The following is a 26,863-nucleotide window of genomic DNA, read 5'->3' as shown; positions in this document are numbered from 1 at the left end:
AAGGGAATAGGGTGCCCTCCCTGCAGAGGCCGCCAGAAAGGGCCTTCGCTCCCAGGCACCCCGCTCAGGACGGGAGGCTTTTGTCCCCCTGGAGCAGGCAGGGGTGTGTGTCCTGCTGCCTGGGCTGATGTGGGGGCAGGAGGGACAAGGTGTTGGTGAGGGCGGAGCCAAGGGGGTTCTGACAGTCCTGCCACCTCCCTCCGGCTGGCATCGCTGGCCATGTCCTCCGTGCAGCCCAGTTAAAACCTTTTGAAAGGCAGAACCTCTGCCCCGCGGAAGTTTCCATTCTTGTGGGGACGAGCAAACAAGACAAGGTAGCGAAAGAGACGGGCTGGGAGAGGGGACACATGCTGCTGAGGAGGGCGGGGGCTTGCGGTTCTCAAGCCCGGGCTTCACCCCTCCCCGTCACGCTGGGGGACTGGGGTGGGGCATTCAAAGAGGCCAAGCGGGGTTCACCCTCCCTTTTAACCGGGGCGGGCAGGGCCAGGGACCTGGCTCCGTTCAAGTGTCCAGTGAGGGAACAGACACTCTGAACTTGGGGGAGAGGGGCGTCGCTAAGCGGACAGGAGACGGGGGTCGGGATGAAAGGTAAGATCTGGCTAGGAAAGCAGTGGGGGGGGCATAAATCAAATCAGAGGGTGGTCTGAGGATGCACTCCATTTTCGGAACCAGAAAACCAGTGCAGTCCAGTGCCGCAGCTTGAAGAAATGTAGCCGGGTACACTGGAGGGGGGGGGCCACCTTATCAGGCCCCGCGGGGCTGGAGGGGACATGATGTCGGTGGCTTTGGTTCGTCTCCCCATGCGTTGGCAGCAGCTGGCCAAGAACCGCGTTTGGAGAGGGCCAGCCTCCGCATTACCCGCAGATGAGGAGGGAGGCCGGGCTAGGTGCGCCCCACCTCCCCCACCTGCCCACGTCCAGCCCCGCCCTCAAGTCCGAGATTCGCTCTGATTGGACAGAGAAAGGCCGTGCTCCACACTAATGGGTTGCCGCTTTACTCCGATTCCCACGGGAATCCCCACTCTGCGGGGATTCGGGGTGGGGGGTGGTGGACCCCACATGCAATCTCAAGGACTGTTGGAGAGGAATGGGTGCTGGGGAATGGAGAGCCCCCCCTTGGTAAAAGTCTCCCTCAGAGGGTATCCGCTCTTGTAGAGTTGGGAAGGTGCCCAGTCAGGTGCGTCCAGTAGCACAGCCTTTCAATGCAACCTGGGCACTGCTCATGGCAGGGGGGCGCAGGGCAGGCAGGGGGCTTGAAGGGGCCGACACCGAAGAGCTGGCGGGTGCTGTGGCTGGTGGGGAAGGGGCCAGGCTCTTCTTCCTGGGCAGCCCCCGCCCCGGACCCCACAAGGACAAGTGCTGCTTCCAGGCCCACCCAAGAGTGGGGACTCTGGGCCCAGGTCATTGAGCAGGCAGTGCATCTGGCCGGGAAGGGGACATCCAGGCGGGACTGGGGTCATGGGTGAAGGGGCACCGCCAGGAGTGACGCCAAGACCAACCCCAGGAAGTTCGGCCGGAGACATGTGTGCTGGTTTCCAATCCCAGCTCTGATCCTCAGGAGGTGTGTGACCTCGGGCACGTTATATGACCCCCTCTGTGCCTGCATTTTCCCATTTGTGAGGTGGTGAGAGTTATGTGTCTTCCTCATAACACAGCTGAGTGAGTGCATGGTTCTTGTGACTTAACACACATAAAGCACTCACACTAGTGCCGGCACGTGTGTTAGAAACACGGAGAGCTCTAAGACAAATGGAAAAACAGACCAACACACTCCACACGCTTCCTGCAGGGACGTTTCTCAGGCAGTGGAAGGTGCGGAGGGAGCAGCCCCCTCCAGGAATGTCTGGGCTGAGCAGGGAACCAAGTAGGAGTTGTATTCGTGCCGGGCACTCGGAGCTCTGAGTGCAAACGTGGAAGCAAGAGGGTGCACCGTGGTGCTGGAAACCTGGGCTCTCCCACGGCTATCCTGCAGCAGCTCCCTGAGGTCCCCACAGCCATGTGCCTGTGACAGGCATCAGTGGCTGATCCCTGGTCCCAGGAGCCCATCTTTTCTCTCAGGGCACCTGTGGGTGCTGTAACTAATGACCACAAACTTGGTGGCGTAAAACAACAGAAATGCATTTTTTGCAAGTTCTGCAGGCTGGGAGTCTGAAATCCACACTCCTCCAGGGCTCTAGGAGAGGACCTTCCTGCCTCTTCCACCCCTGGAGTCCCCCCTCCCCGATGTCCCCTGGCTCGAAGCTGCTCACTCCATCTCCATGGTCACGGCCTCCTCTGTATGAGGCCACAGCTCCCTCTGCCCCTCCCATAAGGACCCTGGTGATCACATTTAGGACCCACCTGGATAATCCAGGGCCATGTTCCATCTTGATTCCATCACATCGGCCAAGTTCTTTTTTGCCATATGCGGTGACATTCACAGGTTCCAGGAATTAAGACAGGGACATCCTTTGGAGGTGATTATTATTCAGCCAACCACAGGGAGTCCCAGACAGGGTGGAGGGGGCTCTGTGGCTGGCATGTAAGTACTTAGAGGAGGAATCTGCAGGTATTTGGGAGAGAACTGAAAGCAGAAAGCTGTTCTGAGTGGCTCTGGGCCCTGTTTGGGACCAGCCTGGTGGGAGGGGACACTTATTAGGCTGGGCCCCGCAGCATGGGTTACCTTGGGTGGAAGCAGTCTGCAGTCAGCCTGCCAATGCACAGCCGTCAGCACGCCTTGTGCCGTCAATTGCTGCCATGAGCGCACGTCTTTGTGGTCAGCTTGGATCCAGAGCTTGGCCTCCCAACGAGGTCTTGCCTACCTGGATGTGCTGTGCCCATGTCCCTCCATGTTTCTGGGGCTCCCAGGGCCTCGGTTTCATTACCGATCTTGCTAACCTAGTCCCTGGACATGGGACCTGTGGCATCAGAGGGGAAAGTTCACATCGCTTTGATGAGGATGCCTGCCTCAGCCGGGGCTCTCCAGAGAAACAACCAACAGGACGTATATAGAGAGAATTTACTTCACAAAAGTGGCTCATGCAGTTATAGGGGCTGATATACCCCAAAGCTGCAGGTGCAGGGCTGGAGACCCAGGAAAGCACTGAAGGGGAGCCCACACACGGTCTGGAGCCGGGCAGCCTCCACTCCAGTCAGGCCTCAGGGGCTTGGACGAGGCCCACTGTCGGTCCCATTGGGCTGCTATAGCAACACCGCACACGGGGCTTATAAACAACAGAAGTGTATTTCCCACAGCTCTGGGGGCCAGAGTGAGATCAGGGTGCCAGCCCAGTCAGGTGGGGCCCTCTTCCTGCTGGCACACTTTTCATGTGCCCTCACATGTCAGAAGGGGCAGGGAGCTCGCAGGGGTCTCTCATTCGGGCACTGATCCCGTTCTGGAGTCACCTCCCAAAGGCCCTGCCTCCTCACACCATCACCCTGGGGGTTAGATTAGAACATATGAATGGGGGAGGGGGCACAGACATTCAGATGATAGCACCCGCCCACATTATGGAGGGCAATCTACTCAAAGTCCACCGGCTTAAGTGTTAATCTCATTCAAAAAACACCTTCACAGAAACATCCAGAATAACGTTTGGGACCCTGGCCCACCCTAGTTGATACATGAAATTAACCATCAAACTTCTATTCTACTTGAGAACATTTTTTAACAAACCTTCAAAAGGTGCAATTTTAGCCCCACCTTTCTTCCACAAAGCATCTTACATAGCACTAATGGCACCAGCGCTGGACCTGAGGGTCCCCAGGTCCCGCTGTCATGCCCAGGACAAGTTGAGTGTTTCATGCTCTAAGTCTAGATCCCTTTGGGGGTTTCTGGCTAATCTGGAAAAATCCCTCTGGGATTCAGTCCCTGTGTGTGGAAGGCGGCTCCGTCGACGCTCTAGCCCAGCGTAAACAGGAAGGTCACACACTTTGGAAGTGGGGCGACCTTGGCCTCTGCACCTCTTCTCGTTCCGTTCTTCCTGTACTCACACCCAAAATTCTATGCTGTGCAGAGGTTTGAGGTGCCCCGTGTGGCTGTCATGAGGGTGACTGGTTTTAACTATCACAGCTATTGTGTGACGGCTTCACTCCGTGCACATACGGAGCTCGTGGGACACGTGCTTGTAAAAATGTTTCTTGCTCGTCTGTCTCACCCACACCCCCGAGTCCCACAGAATATAGGCTGTGCTTATACATCAAAACACCAAAAACGACCAACAACTCTCATCAAAAATGTATTTTTAACTTCTCAGCCGGCACACAAACGTTTCAGCAGCACACTACACACCGTGACATCAGGGCTTTGTCCATGGTTTGACGCCAGGCACTTCACCCCCTCCCTTGGAAGGACGTGGGTGGGTCAGACCCAAAGGGAGGGTGGGGCTGTAGCAACCATGGGAAGTCCTGTCATGCAACTAAAATAATAATTTGAAGAGGAAAAAAGAGACATCAGGAATGTTGTTTTTGTTCTAAGAAAAGTCTTTTTTTTTTCTTTCATAGTATAATGACTCATTTATAAAGGGGAAGTGAGTTCACTGAAAAATACTTGAAATATTCTCTCAGGGGGAGAAAACAATTCTTCACCAGCTTGGCTGGCCCTGGGGTGGGGGACTTTGCTCTTTGCCTGTCCCAGGCCAGCAGGGACAATTCCTCTTGAGGCACCAGGGCCGAATGCCTGCTGCAAAGGAGAGAGGAAGCAGTGACCAGTGGTGCACCACGTGTCCCCAGGCCAGGGAGGATGGCGGGCGCGGAGGGCCGAAGGCTGTCTGGTGCATCTCGCCAGACAGTGCGGAGGTCTCTGTTAAACACCCTTTGAAGAGCCCGGAGCATCCGTGTCCAGGGCAGTAGGGGACAAAATGGTCCCCACACCTCCCGCCTCCCCCAGGGAGGAGCTGGTCCTGCAATAAGCAGGCAGAGAGAGACCTCAAGGACAGACCCTTGGCCCAGCTGGATGAGCCCCCTTTTCAGTGAGAAGCAGCCATCACGGAGCAAACCCACAGAGAAGGGGCAGGACTTAGGGCAAAGGCTGGACAAACCACATCGCGCGTCATCCCCAAGGAATTCTGATACCCCCAAGACCCAGAACAGTCAGAGCACATCCCCAAGGGTCCTGTGGTGGCCCATGCTTCAGGCCCTACATGTGGCGCGGGTGGATGAGGAGACCATGGGACCCCAACTTGCAATTTGATGGGACTCAAGGGACTCAAGGCCCCGCGGACATGGCACCCGGCAGCCCCATCTCATGCTCCCAGGTACCCAATGAGTCAGGGGACATTCCTGGACTTCCTTTGAGAGGCAAAGACCACACATGAGACAGCAGAAACAAGCAGGGTCCCTCACTGGCACCGCCTGCACCACCTGGGGTAGCTGCCCAGCATCTCAGCAGGAAGGCTGCCTCCCATAAGCCTGGGTCTCTGTCCTCACTAGTAAGACAGCAGGCGCCTGAAGGGCAACCGCCCTTCATTTCTGGGAGCCAAGTGGAGGTGGTGGGGGGGTTGGTGGGCAGGGGAGGATGGCAAACGTATGGGGCTGTCCACAGAAGAACCATCCAGGCCTCCATGGAGATAGCGTCCTGGAAAGCTGCCTCACCTCAGCCCCACCTGTCACAGATCCCAGGTGTGGACCTGGCAAGGGGGCCTGTGGGTGGGTGGGAAGAGGCTCCAGAAGGTCACTGTGGGGAGGAGACAGGACCCAGCTGTCCATGGTTCACACAGGATCATGCTGGGTGGGGGTACAAGGGGAGAAGCCGGCCAGCCCCTCAAGGCCGGGGTGACAGGGACAGGGACAGTGAGACAGAGCCAGGGCAGATTTCTCAGAGCAGAAAGGCTGCCTGAGGCGTGGGGTTGGCCGAACCCAGAGGCTGAGGGTGTGGGGGCAGTCTGTTCATGAGAACGGACAGTCAGAGAATGTCCAAGGAGGGGGCCACAGGAAGGCCGAGGCCAGGCGTCCAGACAGAGAAGTACTGTGCAGCCACAGTGCACTGTGGGTGTGAGCGAGTGTGAGGGCTTGTGCGTGGCTTGTGTGAGCATGTGATTGTGTGTCATTGAGTATGGATGAGTGTCAGCGGGCTGTGCTCCACGAAGCTGGGAGGGGTACCAGGCCCAGGGACCAGGGGGTGGGGCTTTCTTGTCAGGATGCAGGGAAGCCTGCAGAGTCCTGAGGTGAGGAGCTCATGACATCCGTGCGGCCCCTGGGAGAAGGGCCCTGGAGTGCAGGGGCCCTCCTCCCCTGAGCGAGCCTGCAATTTGGGGGGTTGTCTTGTAGGCCCACCAGACACAGCCCCTGACCTGGGCACAGAGGCCACTGGGCATGGCTGGGCTCCCCGTCCCCTCAGACTCCCTTTTCCTCACTGGGCCAATGTCCCTGCGCCCGCCCAAGGACTGGAGGGCACGGGAAGTACCTCCTCACCGCCGGGATGTTGCTCCACACGAGCACGGCGTCCTGGATAGTCACCGGGTCTGTCTGAGGGTGGGGACAGCGGTTGGGGGTCAGGGCGGCCTGATGGTGACCTCTGCCCCCACAGTGCCACGGGCCTCAGCCACTGTGTGTGGTGTGTCGCGTGCAGGTGTGTGCATGTGAGCAGATGGGGAGCCCAGTGGCGGAGTATCCTGAGTGTAGCGTGAAGGAAACACTCTCCAAGGCCCTCGTGGCACAGAATGAACCTCACGGGCCCTGCAAACTGAACTCTGAGGCCTGAGGGGTCGGTAAGTGAATTGCCGCCCCCCGAAAAGGCCCAAGTGTCCCCGGGGAGGCCTGGCCGGGCCAGCACCCCGAGACTGCGCCTGCACGCACCTCCAGGAAGCGCGTGGCAACCGAGCGGTCGTCCTTGCTCAACAGCAGGTTGTCCACAAACATCCAGAAGAAGGGCTGTGGGCGGCCCTGCCGGGGCCTTGCGTACTGCAGGATGCGGTGGAACTGGAGCAGGTGCCAGCCTGGGGACCAAGCAGCCAGTGCGCTGGTCTGCCCGGCGGGTGCAGCGATGCAGGGCACAGGGTGGGCGGGGCTGGGGCCCGGGCTGGGGTGACTTGGGAAGGGCAGGCCCTATCTGGCTGCCAAGGTGTTTCTGCGTCATGGGGAGACATGTCAGAACCCACCATGCTGTACTCACTGAACATGGACAGTGCACGCCAGTTATCCACAAAAAAGCTGCTCTTTAAAAGTGCAGGCAATTTGCAATTTCCGCTGTCCCTGAGGAGGCTGGGGTGGGGGTGGGGGGAAGAGGGGGCCTGTGATGAGGGAGATGGTGCTCTTACCGGGTGGGCGGTCACAGGCCTGGCCCGGGTGCGGTGTGCAGCCATACACAAGGTCGAATGGGCCCCAGTGCTCCACCTGCAGGACACGGGGCGGGGGGGGGGCACTGGGGGCCACGCAGGATGTGGGCGGCCTGTCCCAGCAGCAGGCTCTGCGTGCCGAGCGGTGGCACCTTGTACCTCTAACCCCTGATTCACACCAAGGCTGACCCAGTCGGCTCGCAGGACCCCGGCAACATGGGCAGGCAGTGCGGCCCACTGGGTCAGACCCACCAGTGTCCTCGATCACCACCGGCCTCAGGGAGCTCGTAGCTGGCTATCACTGTCTGAGGCGAGTCCGGCCGCCTCAGAGCTGGGAACCGAGGTGACTTCTTTGCGGCAGACATGACCCTACAGAACCACTCCTGGGAAGGGGGGCACACTGACTCCCCAGGATCCATGCGGACTTTGTGTATCGCAGGAAAATACAGAATGTGTCCCATGACGTGACAGCCAGCAGCTCACAGCTGGACGCCGACTGTGAGGTTGCACGCCCCCTTTCGGAGCATGAGCAGTGGCCACACAGCGGCCACGGTCAGCGGTCACTCCATGGCCGAGCTGGAGGTCGATGAGACACGACCACTCAGTCGCCTGAGCAGAAGCTGGAAAGGGAGGTCTCCAGTCACAGAAGTGGTCCAATGCCCCTCTCCTGGGCGATGGACGTGAGGGACTCTGGTTAATGACACGTCTCACCTGTGGCATTCTTCTTAAAAATGCAATTAGTGGAAAAACCTAAATACTGGCTTCTGAGTGGACCCGTGCTGCTCCAAGTCACAACAAGTGCCTGCATCCCGAGTTCAACCCCCAACCTCCCACGCCCCCTGCAGCATGTTCTCCATGTCACAGCAGCTCCTCGTGGCATCTGGGCCCCCATCTGTCACAGCTTCCTGACGGCAGCAAAGGTACCGACAGGGAAGGAGGTGAGCATTGGCTGGGATCCAAGACACAAAATACGGTAAAATAAGACTGGGTCTTATATGAATTTTTGCTCCAAAAGACGCATTAGAGCTGATGGCCTGGCTCAGTCTTATCTTCTGGGAACCATGGTACTTGCTGTGAAAGCCCAAGCTGGGTGCTGGGGAGCCATTTTAGGCACTTTCTCCAAGGCCACAATCCAGAACTAGCCTTCAAGGGAGCCAGGACATTTCATGACTGTTCAAAGGCTATTTTCAGTCAGCGCTTATTGAGCTCAAGATGCAACACTTTTACATTGGGGGAGGGAGGGCCTAAGCCCGTCTGGGCAGCACCCTCACAGGTGGTGGCACTGGCACCTGGGATCCACCAGATCGGACAGCAGGCTGGGCTGACCGCTCTGCTCTGGGCTGTGGGCAGCATGGGGGCCACGAAAATGCCCTTATCGTCTCTCCCACTGCGCGGTGAACAGCCAGCGACGGTGCCAGCGGGCGCCAAGTCCTGCAAGACCCCCAGTCCACCCTCGCTGGGGCCAGAGCTGTGCAGCGTCCGGCTGCCCCACCCCCATCGCACAGCAGCCCCCAGGACTGCCTGCACATCTGCTCTTATCTTGGCGTCTGGACAAACAGGCTGTACTTACGTCCCTCCGCACTATGTTGGTGACATCATCGAGATGTTTTAGTCTTCCTGTGCCAGAACCATCTTCCAAAAAGCCCAAACTCGTCAGCTCTGGGTCGGGAGAAATAAGGACACAGAAGGCCTAGTGTTGACTTTGACCCCAAATGGAATCAAAAGGCCAATGACTGATCAGCAGACCCATCTGTCATTAAGGAGCAAACTTTGTCCTTACATGTCGGGGGACCGAGGATGAAGGCATTTGCTGTGTTAGAAGCCGAGTGAGCAAACTCCTTGAATATAGATTTGAGAAAGGCAAGCAATTTGTTGTGAACCCAGCCTTCTGGGGCTGACGTCACCCTCTGGGTTAGGGAATCTGCGGGGCGGGCGGTAGATCCCATGTTGATGTCACCCAGCCAGGCTGTGTGACACAGCGGGTGGGCTGCTGGAGCTCCGTATGGCCTTGAGAGTCTGTGGCCTGGGGACGGGAAGCCGAGCCCAGGAACGACCTTACAAATCGGACTCAGAGATGTGTCCTTGGCTGGAGATGAAGGCAGGGCAGCTGCGGCCTGACTCCGGGTCCCTTCAGCTCAAGAAGTGCCCACTCTGTGCGAGTCTCAGGCCCTCGTCCGTCTGTGACATGGTGTCTGAGGCTGCTGTGACCGCACTGCACGGGCACACAGCACAGTGCCAGAAGTGGGGCAGGCCCCTGATTCCATCTGGTACCAGACTAAGGGGTATTTTCATAGATTTTCCTCAAGTCTGCTGGGCCCAGAAGAATCCATGGTTTCCAAAGGCACCGGCAGGTGGGATGTGCCTGGGCTCCCGAGTGGGCAGGACGCCTGAGCCGGGCTGGAGTGCCGCAGGTAGCAGCCAGGGCCCGCTAGGAGTGAGGGTGCCGGGAGCCCCAGCGAGAGGGGCAGCCCTGAAGGTGGCCAGGTGAGCAGAGGAGTCTGAAGTAGGCTTGGTGCTCAGTGGCCATGGGCAGAAAGCCTGGCCACACGCCCTCAGGAACAGCATTTCGTATCTGCCATGTGCATGTTCTTTCCAAGGCCCGTCTTCTGAAGAAGTGATCTCCAGGGCTCCTGCACGCCCGCCCCCGCCCCCACCCCCCTGGAAATGACCCTCCGCCCCAGCTGCCTGGAGCTGCCCCACTCATCGAGTGTGGTGCTGGGAACATTGTAGACCCCACACACCCAGGGCCCCTGTGGGTCTCGCTCTCGGCAGGTGCAATCAGTGTGTGCCCTCTGGCGTCACCGCACTCACCTTTCCTGATATCCCCAAAAAGGGACAACACCCGGACTGGCTCTCTCTTCCACACAGGCACAATTTTATACATCTCAAGGGGACTCTCCTATTTAAAAAAAAAAAAAAAAAAAAGACAAGACATTCTGAGGATGACTTGGTTATGGAGCCCCCTTCTGGCCAGCAGAGGATTCTGTCTCTCTGATGAACAGACACACCTGGGACCCCACCTGCCCCCAGCACCACAAGAAGACCCCGCCTGCCCCCAGCCGGTCATCTCAGTAAAGGGCAGGCAGACCCAGGGGCTTTTCCTGAGCGTGGGGGAAGACAGTCCCATTCTGGGAGGAAACCTCATGTTTCTTGGGGAGAGCCCCACTTCTGGGGACACTGAAAGCAAGCAGCAGCAGGGTTCACCCCCTTCATCTTTTTCCTGGGGGCTCTGAATGTGGCCAAGCCGCCTGGCACCTCTGAAAGCTGCCAGCAGGAGGCCCTTCTCAGGCTGCGGACTGAGACCTACTGCGCCAAGAACCTGTGCCCGGCACTCAGCCGTGAAGGAGCCACACTGAGGACCGAGGCCCCAGGGAGGCCTGTGGGTGATGCCCGCCAACCCCGCCCCCCAGGACACGCAAGAAGAGACTGGGTCGATCTACTTGGGAAACAGGTCCCCCGAGCCCATGCCCCCAGGAGGGAGCACTTTGGGGTGCCTGGCCTCCAGCAAACAAGACATTCAACTGCCGATTACCAGAGACCAGGCCTGAGCCAGGGGCTGCCTGCCTGGGAGACTTGCAGGGGACCCCAGTGTGCCTGGGGCTCGAGAGATGGGACAGTGAGTGAATGATCAGGGGAGTCTGGGGGTCAGGGGACAGGTGGCCCTGGCTGACTGGAGAAGGTGGGAAGGGATGGCGGGCAGGGCCGCCCTGGCACAGCTCTGATGACACAGGGACACACGTTCTTGTCCCCTGCTGCAGCTGCAGGAGCTGAGCGGAGCCCTCTGTGCCTGGCACTGGGCCGGCATCACCACCATATCTGAATGTCAACTTCATTTTCTTTCGAGGTGAAACTCCTGCACTGTGCAAGCACTGGTCCCTCCACACTGAGACAGTCGGTTTCTGCTACTAAATGGCCCCAGGAGAAGGCTCTCTAAGGAGCACATATGCCTCTTTTCCAAAAATCACCATCAAGATGCCTGCAAAAGTTGTCATGAACATGTCCACACTCCCAGCCTGTGTCAGGGAGGCTGGACAGCACACACGCCCGTGTGCCCCAAGGGGGGCCCCCGGCAGTGCCGTGCTCCAGTCCTCAGAACCGGTCCTGGCCCTGGGGCCCTGCTCTCCTCTGCTTGCTCTCCGAGCGCTCTCACCTTCTGTCTTAGTTTCCTGGGGCAACCACAACAAATGGAAATAAACAGTGTGGCTTAAAACCACAAGTTTATTTAGAAGGCCTGACGCGTCGGCAGGGCTGGCTCCGTCTGGAGGCTAGCGAGGCTCTGTCCCAGGCCTCTGGCCAGCTTCTCCAGGTGAGGTGCCCGCACTCCCTGGGCTCCAACCTCTCCCCCATCGTCACCTGGCCGTCCTCTCTCTGTCTGTCTCTGTCTCCCAATCTCCTGTTCTCTCTCTTATATGTCACCAGTCACAGCACTTCAGGCCCCCTAGTCCAGGATGACCACATAGCAAGACCTTTAATGCAACTGCATCTGCAAAGACCCTCTTTCCAAAACAGGTCACGTTCGCGGGCACCAGAGGTGAGGACTTGGGCAGATCTTTTGGGGGACACAGTCCATCCCACGTCGATGAGCCTGAAGCTCCTGCCTGGCTCCCGGCTCCTGGCCTTGATCTTTGCGAGGCCCCATATCCATGCTGGCCGCCCAGGTGTCCACTCCTACTTGCTGAATTGACGGCACACCTCTGCCAAGTCCCTCTCCTCCCTGCTACAAACACCTCAGTCCCAGGCTTGGAATGAACAAAACCGCCATGCGCAAGTAATTCAAAACAGAGACCACGTGGTGGGACCTGCTATCAAAGAGGAAAGCGAGAAACCGTTTTTTGCCTCACAGCCCCGTCTTTGTCGTGTACCAGGGCAGGTGGGCATTTTGCAGCTAGTGCGCAGAGGAAAGCAGTGAAGCTGGGCCCGCGGGCAGCTGTCCGTCCTCTGAGCGGCCCCTTACCGACTCCTGGTCGTACAAGGCCTTCAGCCGCCCGCGCCACTTGGGCCTCTGCCGCAGCAGCCCGCAGCAGGAGAAGGGCAGGCAAAGAAAGCACACCCAGTGACTCATGGCTTGGACCGTTCCCGCCGTCCCTGGGCCTGCCAGGGCGTCCACACAGTCGAAGCAGTAGCACCTGCAGTGAGGCAGAAAACCAGTGACTGAGCCAACACGGCCTCAGCCAGCCACCAGGGACACCGCTGGCTGTCCGCTGGCAGAGGGAGCCTGCCCCTTGCTTTGGTGCAGGCGATCGAAGCCACACCCAGGCTCGTGTGAAAAGACAAAGTTGGCCCTGTCCGTCAGCATCCCACAGGTGGGAAGGTGAGGCTGCGGACCAGGGAAGGGGGACCAGTCCCTCTTGGGGACCTAGAGAGACAGACACCAAGTGATGTGCGGAAGACAGCAGGCTGTTTATGATAAATTTCAAAGAACCCCCTCAGCCACCTGTCTTCCCCCAACCCTGCAGCCTGTGGAAACAGTAAAGGTCTCCCAGCAAATTGAAATGCAGGATCACGGGGAGGAGGGAGGAGCTACAAATAGAAGGCTGGCCCCTGAGGACAGAAGGGGAGGGGCCACGAATGGTGCTCACACTGGGGACCAGGGAATGAATGTGCCTGCCAACCTGTTGCACCCCCACCCCAACCCCTGGCCGTGACCCGCAGCCCCACGGGTGCAGGGCTTCCCTCACACCCTACATCCTGATGGACGGAGCAGCTACGTCTCGGCATAACAATCACAGGAGGAAAAACTGAAAACACAAACCTTTAGACACCCCACCTACCTTTGTCAAAGCTCTACACCAAGTGAAGTTTTTGAGATGGGAACTGAAAGCTTTGGAGAAAGCCCTCCTTTTGGGGGGAAGTCCCTCGTACTCCGGGATGGGATGCGGGATGTGTGGCTGAGCAGGAGGGAAACATCCTGGGCTCCTGGGCCCTCCCCCAACCCCACCTGTGCGCTCCTGGCCTCACCGGGTGCAGTCAGGGTTCTCGCAGACGAGCAGCGTCTCTCCGGCACAGCAGATGGAGCAGTAGGACTGGTACCCGTCCTCGTCGTACAAGAAGAAGCCGTCCAGGAACTTGTCCTTGGTGAGGGGCAAACACCACTGCTGCCCCCTCTGCTCCAAGAGAGGCCTCCACGCGCACCCTTCACCTCCCTGCTTACCTTGCACGGGGCACACATCCCTCCCTCAAACAGAGGGTGCTGGGTATGCACCTGGAAACTTCCACAGCAGATGCACAGGTCTACGGGGGACAGAGTGCAACGTGAGTCATGACACCCTCAGAGCGACAAGCTTGGGAATGAATTTAACAAAGGAAGCGCAAGACCCATACACTGAAAACCTCAAAACACCAATGAAAGAAATTAAAGATACAAGTAAATAAGGAGTCCCGTGTTCATGGCTCAGAAGGCTGTGAATTGCTAAACTGGCACACCTCCCCACTGGCCCAGACAGTGGGTTTTTTGTTTGTTTGTTTGTTTGTTTGCAGAAATTGACAAAACACACATCCTAAAACGCACATGGGAAGGCCAGGAATCCAGAACAGGCAAGCCCATAGAGAAAGAAAGTGGATCCATGGCTGCCTGATGTTGAAAGAAAGAGGGGGGTAAGGAATGGCGAGTGACACGGCTGTGGTTTTTCTGGGGGGTAGTGATGAAAATGTCCTCAAATTAGATTGTGGGGATGGTGGCACAACTCTGTGAACATTCTGAAAACCACTGAACTGCACACCTTAAGTGACGCCTCGGGGCTGGGTGGTGGAGGGGACATGAGCAGGGCAGCCGCAGTGTTGCTGTCCCCTTCCGGGGATGGACGCCTGGGTGAGGCTGCAGCAAGCCTTTCCTGAGCTGGCTGTCATCCCCCTTTACCTAGGCGTGGGCAGGTGTGCGACCGCTCACCTTCTATGTCTCGCTGGTTAACCTTGACTTCATATGCAATAAGATCTGGAAAAGAAAATTAAGAAGTGGACCCTTTCTTCTGCCAATCTGCCATTTGACGGCTGACAAGTCCGTCACAGTTGATTTTCTGAAGTCACAGGAGCCGGAGGACCCCCACCCCCCCTCTGCCTTTCCTGGCATGTTCAACTTCCGAGCTTGGTGGGGGGGGCTCTGAGTGGGGCCCTCCTGGCCCTGCCAGGTGTCTGAATGATGTTGCCCAGGCCTGGGGTTGGCATCCTAAGTGATGGGTCCAGTACCTGAGTGAGCCCTCACCTCTGCGGAGCCCTGGTGAAGGGGGGCACGACAGCTCGCTGGAGCCCACCAGGATGACGTCCGTGCTGCACTCTGCATCTGGGTCCAGGACTGACGCAGCCACCATGGGGACGCCGCCCAGGAAACAGGACACCCATAAGCAGAGGGAGAAAATGGCCCCTCGGCCTCGCCTGAGAGCCCCTGGCCCACAGCATGGGGGACGAAGCCCACCACCCAGCTTGGCCCCACCCGCCTTCTACACTGACACCCACTCCTCCCCACGTGGCAGGAAGGCTGGTGGTCAGTGCCAACCTGGCGAGGGATCTCGGTGTGGCCCCTGTCTTGTCCCTCCCACCGAGGACCCTGTCACAGTTTAAGCTCAGATAGTCTTCTTTCCACAAAGGGGGGGGGCTGAGGACCTGAGGCCCCCTGCAGCCCCTGCCTCCATCTGCGCCCACCCACAGCAGGGGGCCCCTCAGCCACCCCCACGCTCCCGCCTCCCACAGTGTCCCCCAGACCCTAGCCTGCGGTGCCTCCTGCTGGAGCAGAAGCCTGGGGAGAAGCAGAAGGGGCCTCACTGATCTCACAGGGCGGCTGCCATGACTCCTCGTCCAGGGCCCTGGCCCGGTCAGGGTCCGAGCTGTCCAGGGGCTCCAGGCTCAGGGTCCCGGGGGAGGAGATGGCCATGGAACCAGGGGAAGGAGCCTCCCAGAAACCAGCAGGAAACACGTCAGATGGAAGGACTGGGGGCCACCGGGGTGTGGGCGGCTGAGCAGCACTGCAGGAGGGGGCGCACGGTTCCCCCAGACGTGCGGGGGCGGGCAGGGGTGGGGCGGAGCGTGCAGCCCTGCATGTGAGGGGGCGCTGGGTGGAAGGTGAAGGGGGTCAGCAGAGGGCTGCTGAGTGGGGTGTGGAGTCGGGTGGGGGAGGGGCAGAGCACTCAGGGGCGGGGCTGAGAGGGCTGTGTCGGGGTGGGGGTGGGGCTCAAGGAGGCGGGGCGGGGGCCGGGAGGGGGAGTTCATCAGGGGTTCAGGGAGCTGAGGGGGCGTCCACGGTGGGGGTGGAAGTGAGGGGGGAGGGAAGAGGAGCAAGGGGGTGTTTACTTCAGTGGAATCGGCCGAAGGGCATCAGTGGGGGTGGTGGAGGGAGGGCTTGGGAAGGGACTCAGGGCAGGGCCCCTGGGCAGGGGCTGTACCCCAGGGCCTGGGCCAGATCCAGTGCTGAGCACAGTGGGGGAGACCCCGGGGGCATGAGCGCCTCCTTCCCCACCTGGGTGTGGGTTGGACCGCGACTTCCCTGTGGAAAGTGCAGTGTGAGGTGAGGGGAGTCACTGGGCAGTGAGACACCTGCTGGTCGCCTCCTCCAGGTGCTCAAGGCCAGTATCAACAGTGATAAGTCAGGTGGACGGTAAGTGCCCCGTGTGGGATGCGATGGGGTTTTCCCCAACAAACTGACCTCTACCGCTAACCAGGAGAAAAGCACCGGAAAATTCCAGGACTCCTTAACTGTCAAGGTCATGAAAAGCAAAGAAAATCTGAAGAACTCATGGCCAAGAGGAGCCCAAGGAGACACGATGATAAATGTGCAGTGGAACCTGGGAGAGGAAAAGGACGTTAGGGGACAGTGAAGGAAATCTCAACCAACTGGGGCTTATTTGCTTAGTTAATAATGTGTCAGCACTGGTTCATTAGTTGTAATAAACGTGTCAGACCAACAGATTTTATTAACAGGAAACTGTGTGGGGTTCTTGGAAACTCTGTACTAGCTTTGTAAATTTTCTGTAAATACAAAGCTGCTCTGAAACAGTTTTCTTGCACTATAGTGTCATTAAGTGTAGTCATGATGCTGCACATTACACCCCCAGGACTTATCTATTTTACAGCTGAAGGTTTGTATCCTTTGGCCGCCTTCTCCCATTCTGCCCACCCCTCCACCCCACCTCTGGGAACCACTTATCTGTTCTCTGTATCTATGAGCGCAGGTTTGGGGTATTTTTAGATTCCACAAATAAGTGAGATCATATGGTATTTGTCTCTCTCGGTCTGACTTATTTTACATAACATAATATTCTCTAATCCATCAACGTCGCAAATGGTAATATTTGATTCCTTCCATGGCTGAGTAATATTCCATTGTATCCATGTACCACCTGTTCTTCATTCATCTATTGATGGACACTTAGGTTGCTTCCTTATCTTGGGTATTGTAAATAATGCCGCAGTGAACATAGAGATGAGTATATCTTTTCAAATTAGTGTTTTCATTTTCTTCAGATAACTGCCCTGAAGTGGCATTGCTGGCTCGTAAGGTAGTTCTAGTTCTAATTTTTTGAGGACCCTCCATACTGTTTTCCACAGCGGCCGCACCAATTTGCAATCCCACCAACAGTGCACGAGGGGCCCCTTTTCTCCACGTCCTCACCAGCCCTTGTTATCTCTTGTGTTTTTGATAAGAGCCGTTCTGATAGGTGTGGTGATGCCTCATTGTGGTTTTGACTTGCATTTCCCTGATGATTAGTGACATTGAGCATGTTTTCATGTGTCCGTTGGCCGTCTGTATGTCCTCTTTGGAAAAATGTCCATTCAGGTCTTCTGCCCATTTTTAAATTGGATTGTTTGGGTTTTTTCCTATTGAGTTGTATGAGTTCTTTATATGTTTTGGGTATCAGCTTCTCATCAGATAGTGATTTGCAAATCTCTTCCTTTTAGGAGGTTGCCTTTTCATTTTGTTGACGGTTTCTTTACTGTGAGAAGCTTTTTAGTTTAATGTAGTCCCACTTGTATATTTTTGCTTTTGTTGCTTTTGCTTTTGGAGTCAGATTTTAAAAAATCATTACCAAGGCTTACACCAAGGAGCTTACCACCTATTTTTTTCTCCTAGGAGTTTTATGGTTTCAGGTCTTACATTCAAATCTTGAATCCATATTGCGTGAGTTTTTGTGTGTGGTGTAAGATAGTGGTCCATTTTTATTTTTTTGCATGTGGCTGTCCAGTTTTCCCAACACCATTTACTGAAGAGATGCCCTTCCCTGATGTATATTCTTGGCTGCTTTGTCGTAAATTAATTGACCACATGGGCGTGAGTATGTTTCTGGGCTCTCTATTCTGTTCCATGGTCTGTGTGTGTGTGTTTTTATGCCTGTCCCATACTGTTTTGATTACTATAGCTTTGTAGTATAATTTGAAATCGGGAAGTGTGATGCTTCCCACTTTGTTGTTCTTTCTCAGGATGCTTTGGCTATTTGAGGTTTTTCATGGTTCCACACAAATTTTAGGATTGTTTCTCTATTTCTGTGAAAAATGCCATTGGAACTTTGATAGGGATTGTATTAAATCTGTAGATGGCTTTGGGTTGTGTGGACATTATAACTATTAATTCTTCCTACCCATGAGCATGGAATATTTACAATATATTTAAATATTTTAGAATACATATTTTAAATAGTTTATTTAAAAAACTTTTAAAGTGGAAGGAAGAGAATGTTGATGGCAACAATGAACTCATTTTCCCCATGTTTAAGTAAAATCGTCTTAATTGCTTTCTCCTCCTTTTATTTGGTTTCGCTTTGCTTTTTTAAGGAGGACACCAGCTTAGAAATGATCACAGGGACCAGGTGTGAGTGGGGGGCAGGCCCCCCTGTCGTCTGATGGGCTCCAGTGTCACCCCCACCACCGCCCTTCTGCACCGACACAGCTGCAGTGAGCCCTTCCCTGTCTGTCGTTTCTGATGACAGAAGGGGGTGAACGTGGGTGTCCTAAGGCGAGTTCCAGCTCCACAAAGGGACACTGTTCTCATGTTGGACCCGTGCAGCAGGGAGGGCAGCCTGGCAGGCAGGAGCTCCCGGCCCTGGCAGTGTGTGAGCGGGGGCTCACGGGAGGTTCCACCCAGGGTGAGATGACAAGCTCAGTTGTCACCTCAGGATGCTCCAGGATGCTCCCAGGCAGGGGCCTTCCCATCAGAGTCTCAGGGTCCCTGTGTGCCCCACGGCAGTTTGGCAGAGACCAGTGCCAAGTGGAGTGGGGACAGAGGGGACCCTGGGGGTCTGTAATAGGCCTCAGAGCAGCTGGTCTCCTGGTGACTGGCTCAGTTCCCAAGGCCACCACCAGGATCAGGCTCTGAGATCCTCAGGCTGCTGTGCCAACCATGGGTCCTGGGCCCCGGTTGACCTTCTGGCCGCCTGTCCTCGGCAAACACCCCAGGAAGGCCTCAGACCACACACCTGGAGGGTCCCACACAGAACAAAGGGCAGGACCTAACACAGCTTCTCCACCTCCACAGGACCTGTTGCTGAGCAGCCGCCTCCCTGCACCCTGGCCCCCCTGTGCCCCGAGAAGCAGGCTCTGAAGCTTCTTGGGTGTATCCCAGCCTTCCCACGGCCAGGATGTCCTCGGGGCTGGCGTGGGCGCCAGGAGGGCCTGCTGACACTCCCTCACAGCTGCAGTGAGCATGTGATTAGGTCCCACCAGGCCTGGTGGTTACCCTCAGATGACAACCTCTGCTGGTTGGCCTGATGAGTGACCCACAACTCGGTTGGGTTCAGGTGCTGGTGGTCACCCAGCTGGGCCTGGGGTGGCCACGTTCAGCCAGGGTACTGACCAGGTTGCCCTGCTGGGCCGATGCTTGGGTCCTGGCAGTGGTGGCAGGCACCCCAGGCCACTTCAGCCCACCTGCTGTCCTTCGCATTCCTGCCGGATGGTCTGTGGGGCCCACACCAGGCAACTGGAAAGGGTTTTCCGGCAAATGAAGCAGAGAGGGGCCTGGCAGCCAGTGCTGTGATGTGCCTCAGCGGGAGAACATGTCAGCCCAGGGGACAATGGGGACCAGCATCCTGAAGCAGCCTTTGGGGAGTGACAGACGGTGCTGGGGAGGCTGCAGCAGCAAACAGCCTGGGCTCAGGGTTTCAGACACAGAGGCTGGTGTCCGGTCCTCTCTTCCTGACCTTCGTGGTCCCGGGTCCCCTGTGGGGCGTACCAGCTGACGGGACAGAACCCGCCTCTGTCTGGAGTGTCTGGCCAGGGCAAAGGAAGGGAATGTGGTGACTCACCCCAGTTTCATTGGCCAAATCAAGTCACGTGACCACCTAAGGGTCATGGGTGAGGAGTGCTAATGTTTTGTGATGTTTGCTGGGTTTGTTGCCCTAAATAAAGAAGAAAACCCAGGCCAGCTCAAGAAGGTGAGTTTCCTGGGGAGGGGAGAGCAGAGGAATTGCTTCAGGACAAGCAAACTGCAGCGAGCTGTGGGCGAGGCTGCCGAGGGTTGGGGTGGGCTGTGTTTACGGGCAGGGGACGCAGAGAGTGGAGAGTTCACTAGTCAGTTAGAATAAAAACACACGGAGACCAGCCTTGGAAACATCCCAGCAGACAACCCAGTCCAGTAACACAAAAGAGCTCAATTTAGCCCACTTTCGAGACCCGCCAAACCTGGATCACTTCCCGTTCGTGCCTCTGGCAAAACTTTCCAAGGTTGACTTAAGGCTCCTCTGACCAGCGCCATGGTCCAAGGAACTCCCAGTGCTCTCAGTACTCTGAAAAGCAGGCATTTACCAGAAATGGCATTCACTCAGTCTTTCTCTGCTGTCTGTAGCGTCCCGCGGAAATTCTTTCACAGGTGAATGAATGAATGAGTGATGAGCATTCATTCTTCTCCAGAAAACTGGCCCTTTCATTGGGCCTCACCCAGACAGGACTGCAGAGTGAGCTTGGGCTCTTGTCCGGCGGCCCCCAGCTTCTGCCCTCCCCACACTCAGCCTGCGGCTCGCTGACCGGACCACAATTGAAGGTGATGCTTTAAACATGGAGAGAAGGCAGCCCTGTCGCTGGGAGCTGCCTGCCTCTGGGCCAGTCTTTGGTGTGCCATGGGGGGTTGTCAATGACATCCTAGAGCCCGCCTCAAACAAGGCCCCTCTGTGACCGTGACAATGTGAGTGGAAAAAGACAAGACCCTTTCACACCTGATGTGTGAGCACAAAAACAGACGGTGCCACCCACAGAAATGGCCAGACAGCCCCCTCTCCTGGCTACACCTGGTGACTGCAGGGTGTCCAGCTGTTGAGATTCCTGAAGACACCCAGTCCCACAACTGTACCTCTCCCCCACATCACCCAGTCCGGAGTGGCCGGGAGCGTTCACGGTGACATCACTGCATGAAGGTCCCCGAGAATGCCACGATGACACATCTGCTTCTTATATTTAACCTGCTGTCCCAGAGACCCACTTTCGCAAAGATACTCCCTATGTGGTACGTTTCTAAACACTGTGAAATTCCGGTTTCATCATCTGTGTACAGGTTATGCATTTCATAGTTTGATAGTCAAAAGTCACAAAGTAGACAGTGATGGGGGGGCTACATTCCAGCTCCTGATGCCACAGGCTGTGGGATAAAACGTTTAAGAAAATTAGTCTCTCTTCTCTGTTGGTTTTTTAACTTGAGTATTTGTCTTTTTCTTATTGATTTGAGAGCTCCCTTTATATATTAAACACAGTAACTCTTACATAATGTGCATATATATGTCACAAATATTTTCCTCAGCTCGTCATATCCATTTTAGCATTTTATGATATTTTTATATACAAATGTCTTGCATTATTAAGTCATATCAGTTGGTCTTTTCTTTATGGTTTCTACTTCCCCTGTTATCCTTAAAAATTTCTTCTCCACCCGAAGATGATGTAAGCATTCTTCTTTATTTTGGCATTTTATTTCATTCTTTTAACTGATACCTTTACTCTAGCCTGAATATTTTTTGGTGTTTGGCATGATTTTTGTAAATGATTAGTCCCTCGTGTCAAGGCCATTTGTTGATGGCTCCATCCATTCCCACATGCACACAAAACGATGTGTTTATTTCATTACACATCCTCAGATGTGCTTGGACTCGCTCTGAGCTCTGTATGTCCCTCCAGCAAACTGTGTCTGTCTGCAGGAGTCCCACTGCCATTCTCACTGTAGCTTCTTAATACACTTAAATATCTTCCAAGTGTCTTGTTCATTCGTCTTCCAAAAGAGCATTAGAAGCAAATCCTAAAACCCCTGTACTAATTTGATTGAAATAATATTAGCTTTATAAATTCATTAATAAAGAACTGGCTTTTTAAAATACAACTAAGAAATTAAATCCAGGAACATGGTGTATCTTTTTTAATGCTTTAAAAAATATTTTTATTAAAATATAGCTAACATACAATATTATATCAGTTTCAGGGTTACATACAATAGTTATTCAACACTCACAGACCTAAAGCAGTGATCCCCATGAGAAGTCCAGCAACCGTCTGACGCCGTCCCAGCTGTCACGATGTTATGGACTGTGTTCCCCACGCTGCACGTCACATCCCCGTGACTTGTTTGTTTTATACCTGACATGTGGACCTCCTATTGCCCTTCACCTTTCCCTCCTTTTTAATTTTTCAATTATAGTTGACGTTCAATATTATTTTATATTAATTTCAGGTGAACAGCACAGTGGTGAGACATTTATATAATTTAAGAAGTGATCCCCTGACCAGTCTAGTACCCACCTGGCACTACACATAGTTATTACCATGTTATTGACCATGTTCCCTGTGCTTTACTTTACCTCCCCATGACTATTATGTAACTACCAATCTGTACTCTTTAATCCTTTCACCTTTTTCACTCTGTCCCCCAACCCCCTCCCTCTATCGTCCCAACAAATCCAGTCCCCATATGACACCATGCATCGTCATTACAATATTATTGACTATATTCCTTATGCTGTACCCTGCATCCCCATGACTACTGTGTAACAATCAATTTGTACTTCTTAATCCCTTCCCCTTCTTTCACCCACACCCATAACCCCCTCCCATCTGGCAACTATCAAAATGTTCACTGTATCTATGAGTCTATTTCTGTTTTGTTTGTTAATTTTTTCTTAGGTTCCATGTATAAGCAAAATCACATTACATCTGTCTTTCTGTGTCTGACACTCCACTCAGCACAGTACCCTCCAGGTCCATCCATGTTGCCACTGCAGATGGCAAGAACCCATTCCCTTCCCTGGCCGAGCGATATTCCACTGTACATATGTACCACCTCCTCTGTACCCATTCATCCATTCAGGGACACCCAGGCTGCCTCCACATCTTGGCCATTGGAAACACTGCTGCAGTGAACATATGGATGCACACGTCCCCTCGAAGTAGTGTTTTGTGTTTTTTTGGATAATTACCCAGAAGTGGGAGTACTGGGTCCTTCTTTGTCTCTTGTTATAGCCTTTGTTTTAAAGTCTATTTTGTCTGGTATAAGTATTGCTACCCCAGATTTTTCATTTGTTTGTTTTGTTCCCATTATCATGAAACAACATTTTCCATCTCTTTACGTTCAGTCTGTATCTTTCAATCTGAAGTGAGTCTCTTGTAGGCGGCATATGTAAGGGTCTTGTTTCCTTATCCATTCAGCCCTCCTGTGTCTTTTGAGTGGAGCAGTTGATCCATGTACATTGAAAGTAATTGTTGACAGATATGTAGTTACTGCCATTTTATTATTCATAATTTTATTTTCCATCTTAAAGAAGTCTCTCTAACATTCTTTGTAATACTGGTTTGGTGGTGAGGTATTCCTTTAGCTCTTTCTTGTCTGGGAAGCTCTTTATCTGTCCTTTGATTTTAAATGACAGCTTTGCTAGGTTGTGTAATGTTGGTCCTTACTTTTCAGCACTTGGACTATTTCCTGCCAATCCCTTCAGACCTGCAAAGTTTCTGCTGAGAAATCAGCTGACGATTTTATGGGAGCTCCCTTATAAGTTACTAGTTGCCTTTCTCTTGCTTCTTTTAGGATTTTCTCTTTGTCTTTAACCTTTGCCACTTTAATTATAATGTGTCTGGGTGTGGGTCTCTTTGAGTTTATCTTATTTGGGACTCTGCGCTTCCTGGACTTGTATGCCTTTCCCCCCCCCCCCCCCCCAGATTAGGAAAGTTTTCAGTCATTATTTTTTCAAATAGGTTCTCAATCCCTTGCTTTCTCTCTTCTCCTTCTGGTACCTCTATGATGAGACTGTTGTTACACTTGATGTTGTCCCAGAGGTCTCTTAAACTATTCTCGTATTTATTGGATTCTTTTTCCTTTTTGTTGTTCCAATTGGGTGTTTTCTGCTACTTTGTCTTCCAAATTGCTGATTCAGTCCTCTGCTTCATCTAGTCTGTTGGTGATTCCTTCTAGTGCATTCTTCACAGGATGGCTGCCAAGGGTACCGGGCCTGGGGTAGCTCTGCAAAAAGCCATGACACCTGGAGGCCTGCTGCCACCTGACGGCTCCCTTAAGGTTCAGCCACTGATAAAACCTTGTGTGGTACCTGAGTTAAGTGAGGCAGGGTCTCAGGGAGTCGCTAGAGTGGGAAGAGTTGTGGTCACCAGGTTAATGTAGATGCTTGTTTGGTGCCAGTGCTCAGCCTGGAGCTACTCAGCAAACGTCTCAGAGCACACCGAGGCAAGTTGCTGCTGTCTGGAGCTCGTGGATTCTGATAGTTTTTCAAGAAAGATTGCAATGCGGGAGGAGCTGGCTGCTCCCAGAGAAAGTGCCTCTGGCCCTAGGAGAGTTGGGTGGGCAGGATCCTAGTGAGTCAGCAGGAAAGAGCAGTGGAGCTCAGCAGGCCAATCAGATTCAGGTTTGGCTGTAAGCGTCGGGGGCGGGCTCAACACAGGCAAGATGGCGCCCGCCTGCTGGCTGCACGGGAGGAGAATTTCTCACAGGGGAAATGCTGACTGTCCTCCAGGACACACTCCTCTGTCTGCCCTCCGACCCCCCATATGTCTCCGGGGCCCCTGAATCACTGTCCTTCCACTGGAGCCCAAGGTGTGTGCCTGTGAGTGAATGAGTGAGTCTATGCTCAGGCCATTTAAGAGGGACGGCTGGGTTTCCTGTAGCTTCCATCCCACTTAAATGATTGGAATCCCCACTGTTTTTCACAGCCAGATGTGGGGGTTCCTCTTCCTGGCACCAGTACTCTGGGCTGGGGAGCCGGGTGTAGGGGTCTGGGGTCCCTCCCTCCTCTTCGGGGGAAACTCTGGCCCAGATATTTCTCCTGATTCTCAACTGCCACAGGGAGGCCTGTTCCAGTCTCCTCTCCTCCTACCATTTTTGACGTGGCTTCTTACATTTTTGGTTTAGGACTTCTGTTTGGCTAGACTTCAGATGGTTCTCCAGGTTGACTGTTCTGTACTTTAGTTGTATTTTTAATGTGTTCACAGAAGGACATAAGCACAGTGTTCACCTGCCCCGCCATCTTGGGTCTCTCTCAGGAACATGGCGTATCTTTTTATTTCTTTCTCCTTTTTTAGAAATGTGGCTACTGCAAATTTTTTCTTATTTGTGTTCCTAATTATTTGATGTCTGATTGGTATTGTACATATTTTCTATTAGAGTTTATTTCCAATGTCAGTACAGAAATTAATGAATGTGCATGTTATTAAGATTCAAATACAAACCACTTTTGATTAAACAGGGAGACCCTCACCGTCGCCCGCTGCTGCCCTGGGCCTCATACCTGTCACGTATCCTTTCAGGTAAAGAAGTTTTCCTTTTTTCCTCCTTCACAACAATTGAACTTGCAGCGTATAACAGACACCGTGTGGGTCCCTGCACATGGCCCATCCCTCACCCATGGAGAGGTATGTTTGCCCTCCAACCTGCCTCCATTAAGGGACACCTGGGGGGTTCCCACTCCTCCCCCCCTCACACATAATCTGCACGGGACGCCTTCTAACCCTGGAGTGGATCACACTTCTCTTTTGTTCTCTGCACATTGAGCAGGACAGGAGCAGGTGGGTACATTCTGGAAGGCATGTCCCCAGAAAACCCTGGTCTTGGGACAGGCTTCTACAACCTGCAGGGCCCAGGGTCCCAGCCCCAGACACCCAGCAGTCATTGAGTGGCCAGGCTCTGTTCTGGGGCTCAGGGCCACAAAATTGGGGCGAGGGGCTCAGGACACTGGTACACGGGTGCTGGCCAGAGGCCCTTTGATCTGGAAAGTCCCTATGTGTTTTCTGCTCTTGCACTGTCAAGGGCCCTGTCCCTATCTTCAAGGGTCTCACCTTCCCCAGTAGTAGGCCTTCAGCATTCCCTGGGCTGGCTGCCTTGTCCCTGGCTGGGCGAGGGCTCATCCTCTTGTCCACTCAACAAGCATGTCTGGACACTGCTCTGGGACGGGCCCTGGAGGAGCCTGGGCAGGGATGCAGCCTGTGGCCAGGTGGGCTGGCCCGAGTCTTTCAGGACCTGAGGCTGGATGCCCCCGGCGCAGGCAGCCCACAGGCAGGTCAGGTGGCACGTTGCTCCCAGGCCTCCGGGCTGGTCCCCTCGGCTCCGGTTCTGGTGGTCAGGGCCCTTGGCCTCCACAGCTCAGGCACAGTATCCGATTCCAGATTCAACACTACCAGTCTTTCCATCCTTTCTCTGTCTGTCTCCTGTTCACTGAGTCAGGAGCTGGTGCCCTCCGTGGGGAGCCCCTACCAGGACCCCAGCTGCCCTGTGATCCTGCTCTTTGTTTAATGCCCAGCGTTTCTCCGTCTGGCTTTTCCAGAGTGCCAGCTGTTTGTGGCATGTTTTTGTTTTCAACCCCCTCGGCAGTGGGAGCTTCTGCTATAACCCTGGTGCTGACTGGGCCACATCTGGGATGGGGCTGAGAGGTGTCTTCCTGGTGGGGGGAGGGCGAGTGAACAGGCAGAGCACAGAGGATTTTTAGGGCAATGAAACTATTCTGTGTGCTATTACAGTGATGGACACATGTCATTATACATCTGTCCAAACCCATCGAATGTTCAACACCAAGAGGACCCCAATGTGAACTACAGATTTTGGGTGACAATGACGTGTCACTGTAGGTTCATCAACTGTAACAAATGCCTCACTTTGGTGGGGACGCTGAAGGTGGGGGAGGCTGTGCGCGTGGGAGCGGGTTGGGGGGGCGTATGGGAAACCTCTGTACTTTCCCCTCAGTTGTGCTGTGAACCTAAAACTGCTCTAAAGAATAAAGTCTTTTCTAAAAGATTAAAAAGTTAAATCTATTTTGAAAAATAGGCCATGGCTTGCAGGCCTCTCTCTTTCCTCTACCAGGTAATTTCCCATCTGGGTTGGGTCCCTCCCAGGGGTGACATATGCTGGGGCTGTTCCCGAGTCTGCTCCCCATTTCAGAGTGCCACTTCACAGACGGCATGCCCCTCACATCTCTGCCACCCTCCCCACTCTTTCTGGAAGGCACTCCACTCTTCAAACGCCTCACCAGTAACCTCAGACCGGCTGTTTGAGGGCCAGGCCTCAGTCCTCACAGGACATGACCTTCGAGATGCAGCTGAGTCTTCCCCTCCTAGATGCTTTCTGGCTGACAACCCACACGCTCTCCCCCAGTCACCCTCCATCTCAGGGACAGAGTGGCCACGGGGACAGCTTCCCTTCCCCTCCTGCACTCTTATCCCGGGTCG

At 54.5% G+C, this 26,863-nt stretch overlaps 1 protein-coding gene across 1 annotated transcript; it reads right to left on the bottom strand.

Moving 5' to 3' along the window:
- Positions 1-3,387: 3,387 nt before the first annotated feature.
- DNMT3L (DNA methyltransferase 3 like) lies at positions 3,388-15,135 on the bottom strand. The gene is made up of 12 exons (XM_019745692.3): positions 15,008-15,135; positions 14,451-14,540; positions 14,139-14,183; positions 13,404-13,483; positions 13,211-13,323; positions 12,207-12,378; positions 10,064-10,151; positions 8,823-8,911; positions 7,235-7,310; positions 6,774-6,913; positions 6,382-6,443; positions 3,388-4,659 (listed from the first exon to the last, which is right to left on the bottom strand). The coding sequence occupies exons 1-12, from the start codon at positions 15,114-15,116 to the stop codon at positions 4,491-4,493; spliced, it is 1,233 nt and encodes a 410-aa protein (XP_019601251.2). The 5' UTR covers positions 15,117-15,135; the 3' UTR covers positions 3,388-4,490.
- Between the last annotated feature and the right edge of the window lie 11,728 nt (positions 15,136-26,863).

The sequence above is a fragment of the Rhinolophus sinicus genome, chromosome 17 (assembly GCF_057876585.1).
Source record: "Rhinolophus sinicus isolate RSI-liver-muscle chromosome 17, RSI-T2T, whole genome shotgun sequence".
Lineage (NCBI taxonomy): Eukaryota > Metazoa > Chordata > Mammalia > Chiroptera > Rhinolophidae > Rhinolophus > Rhinolophus sinicus.
This window is presented reverse-complemented; position numbering and strand designations above follow the sequence as displayed.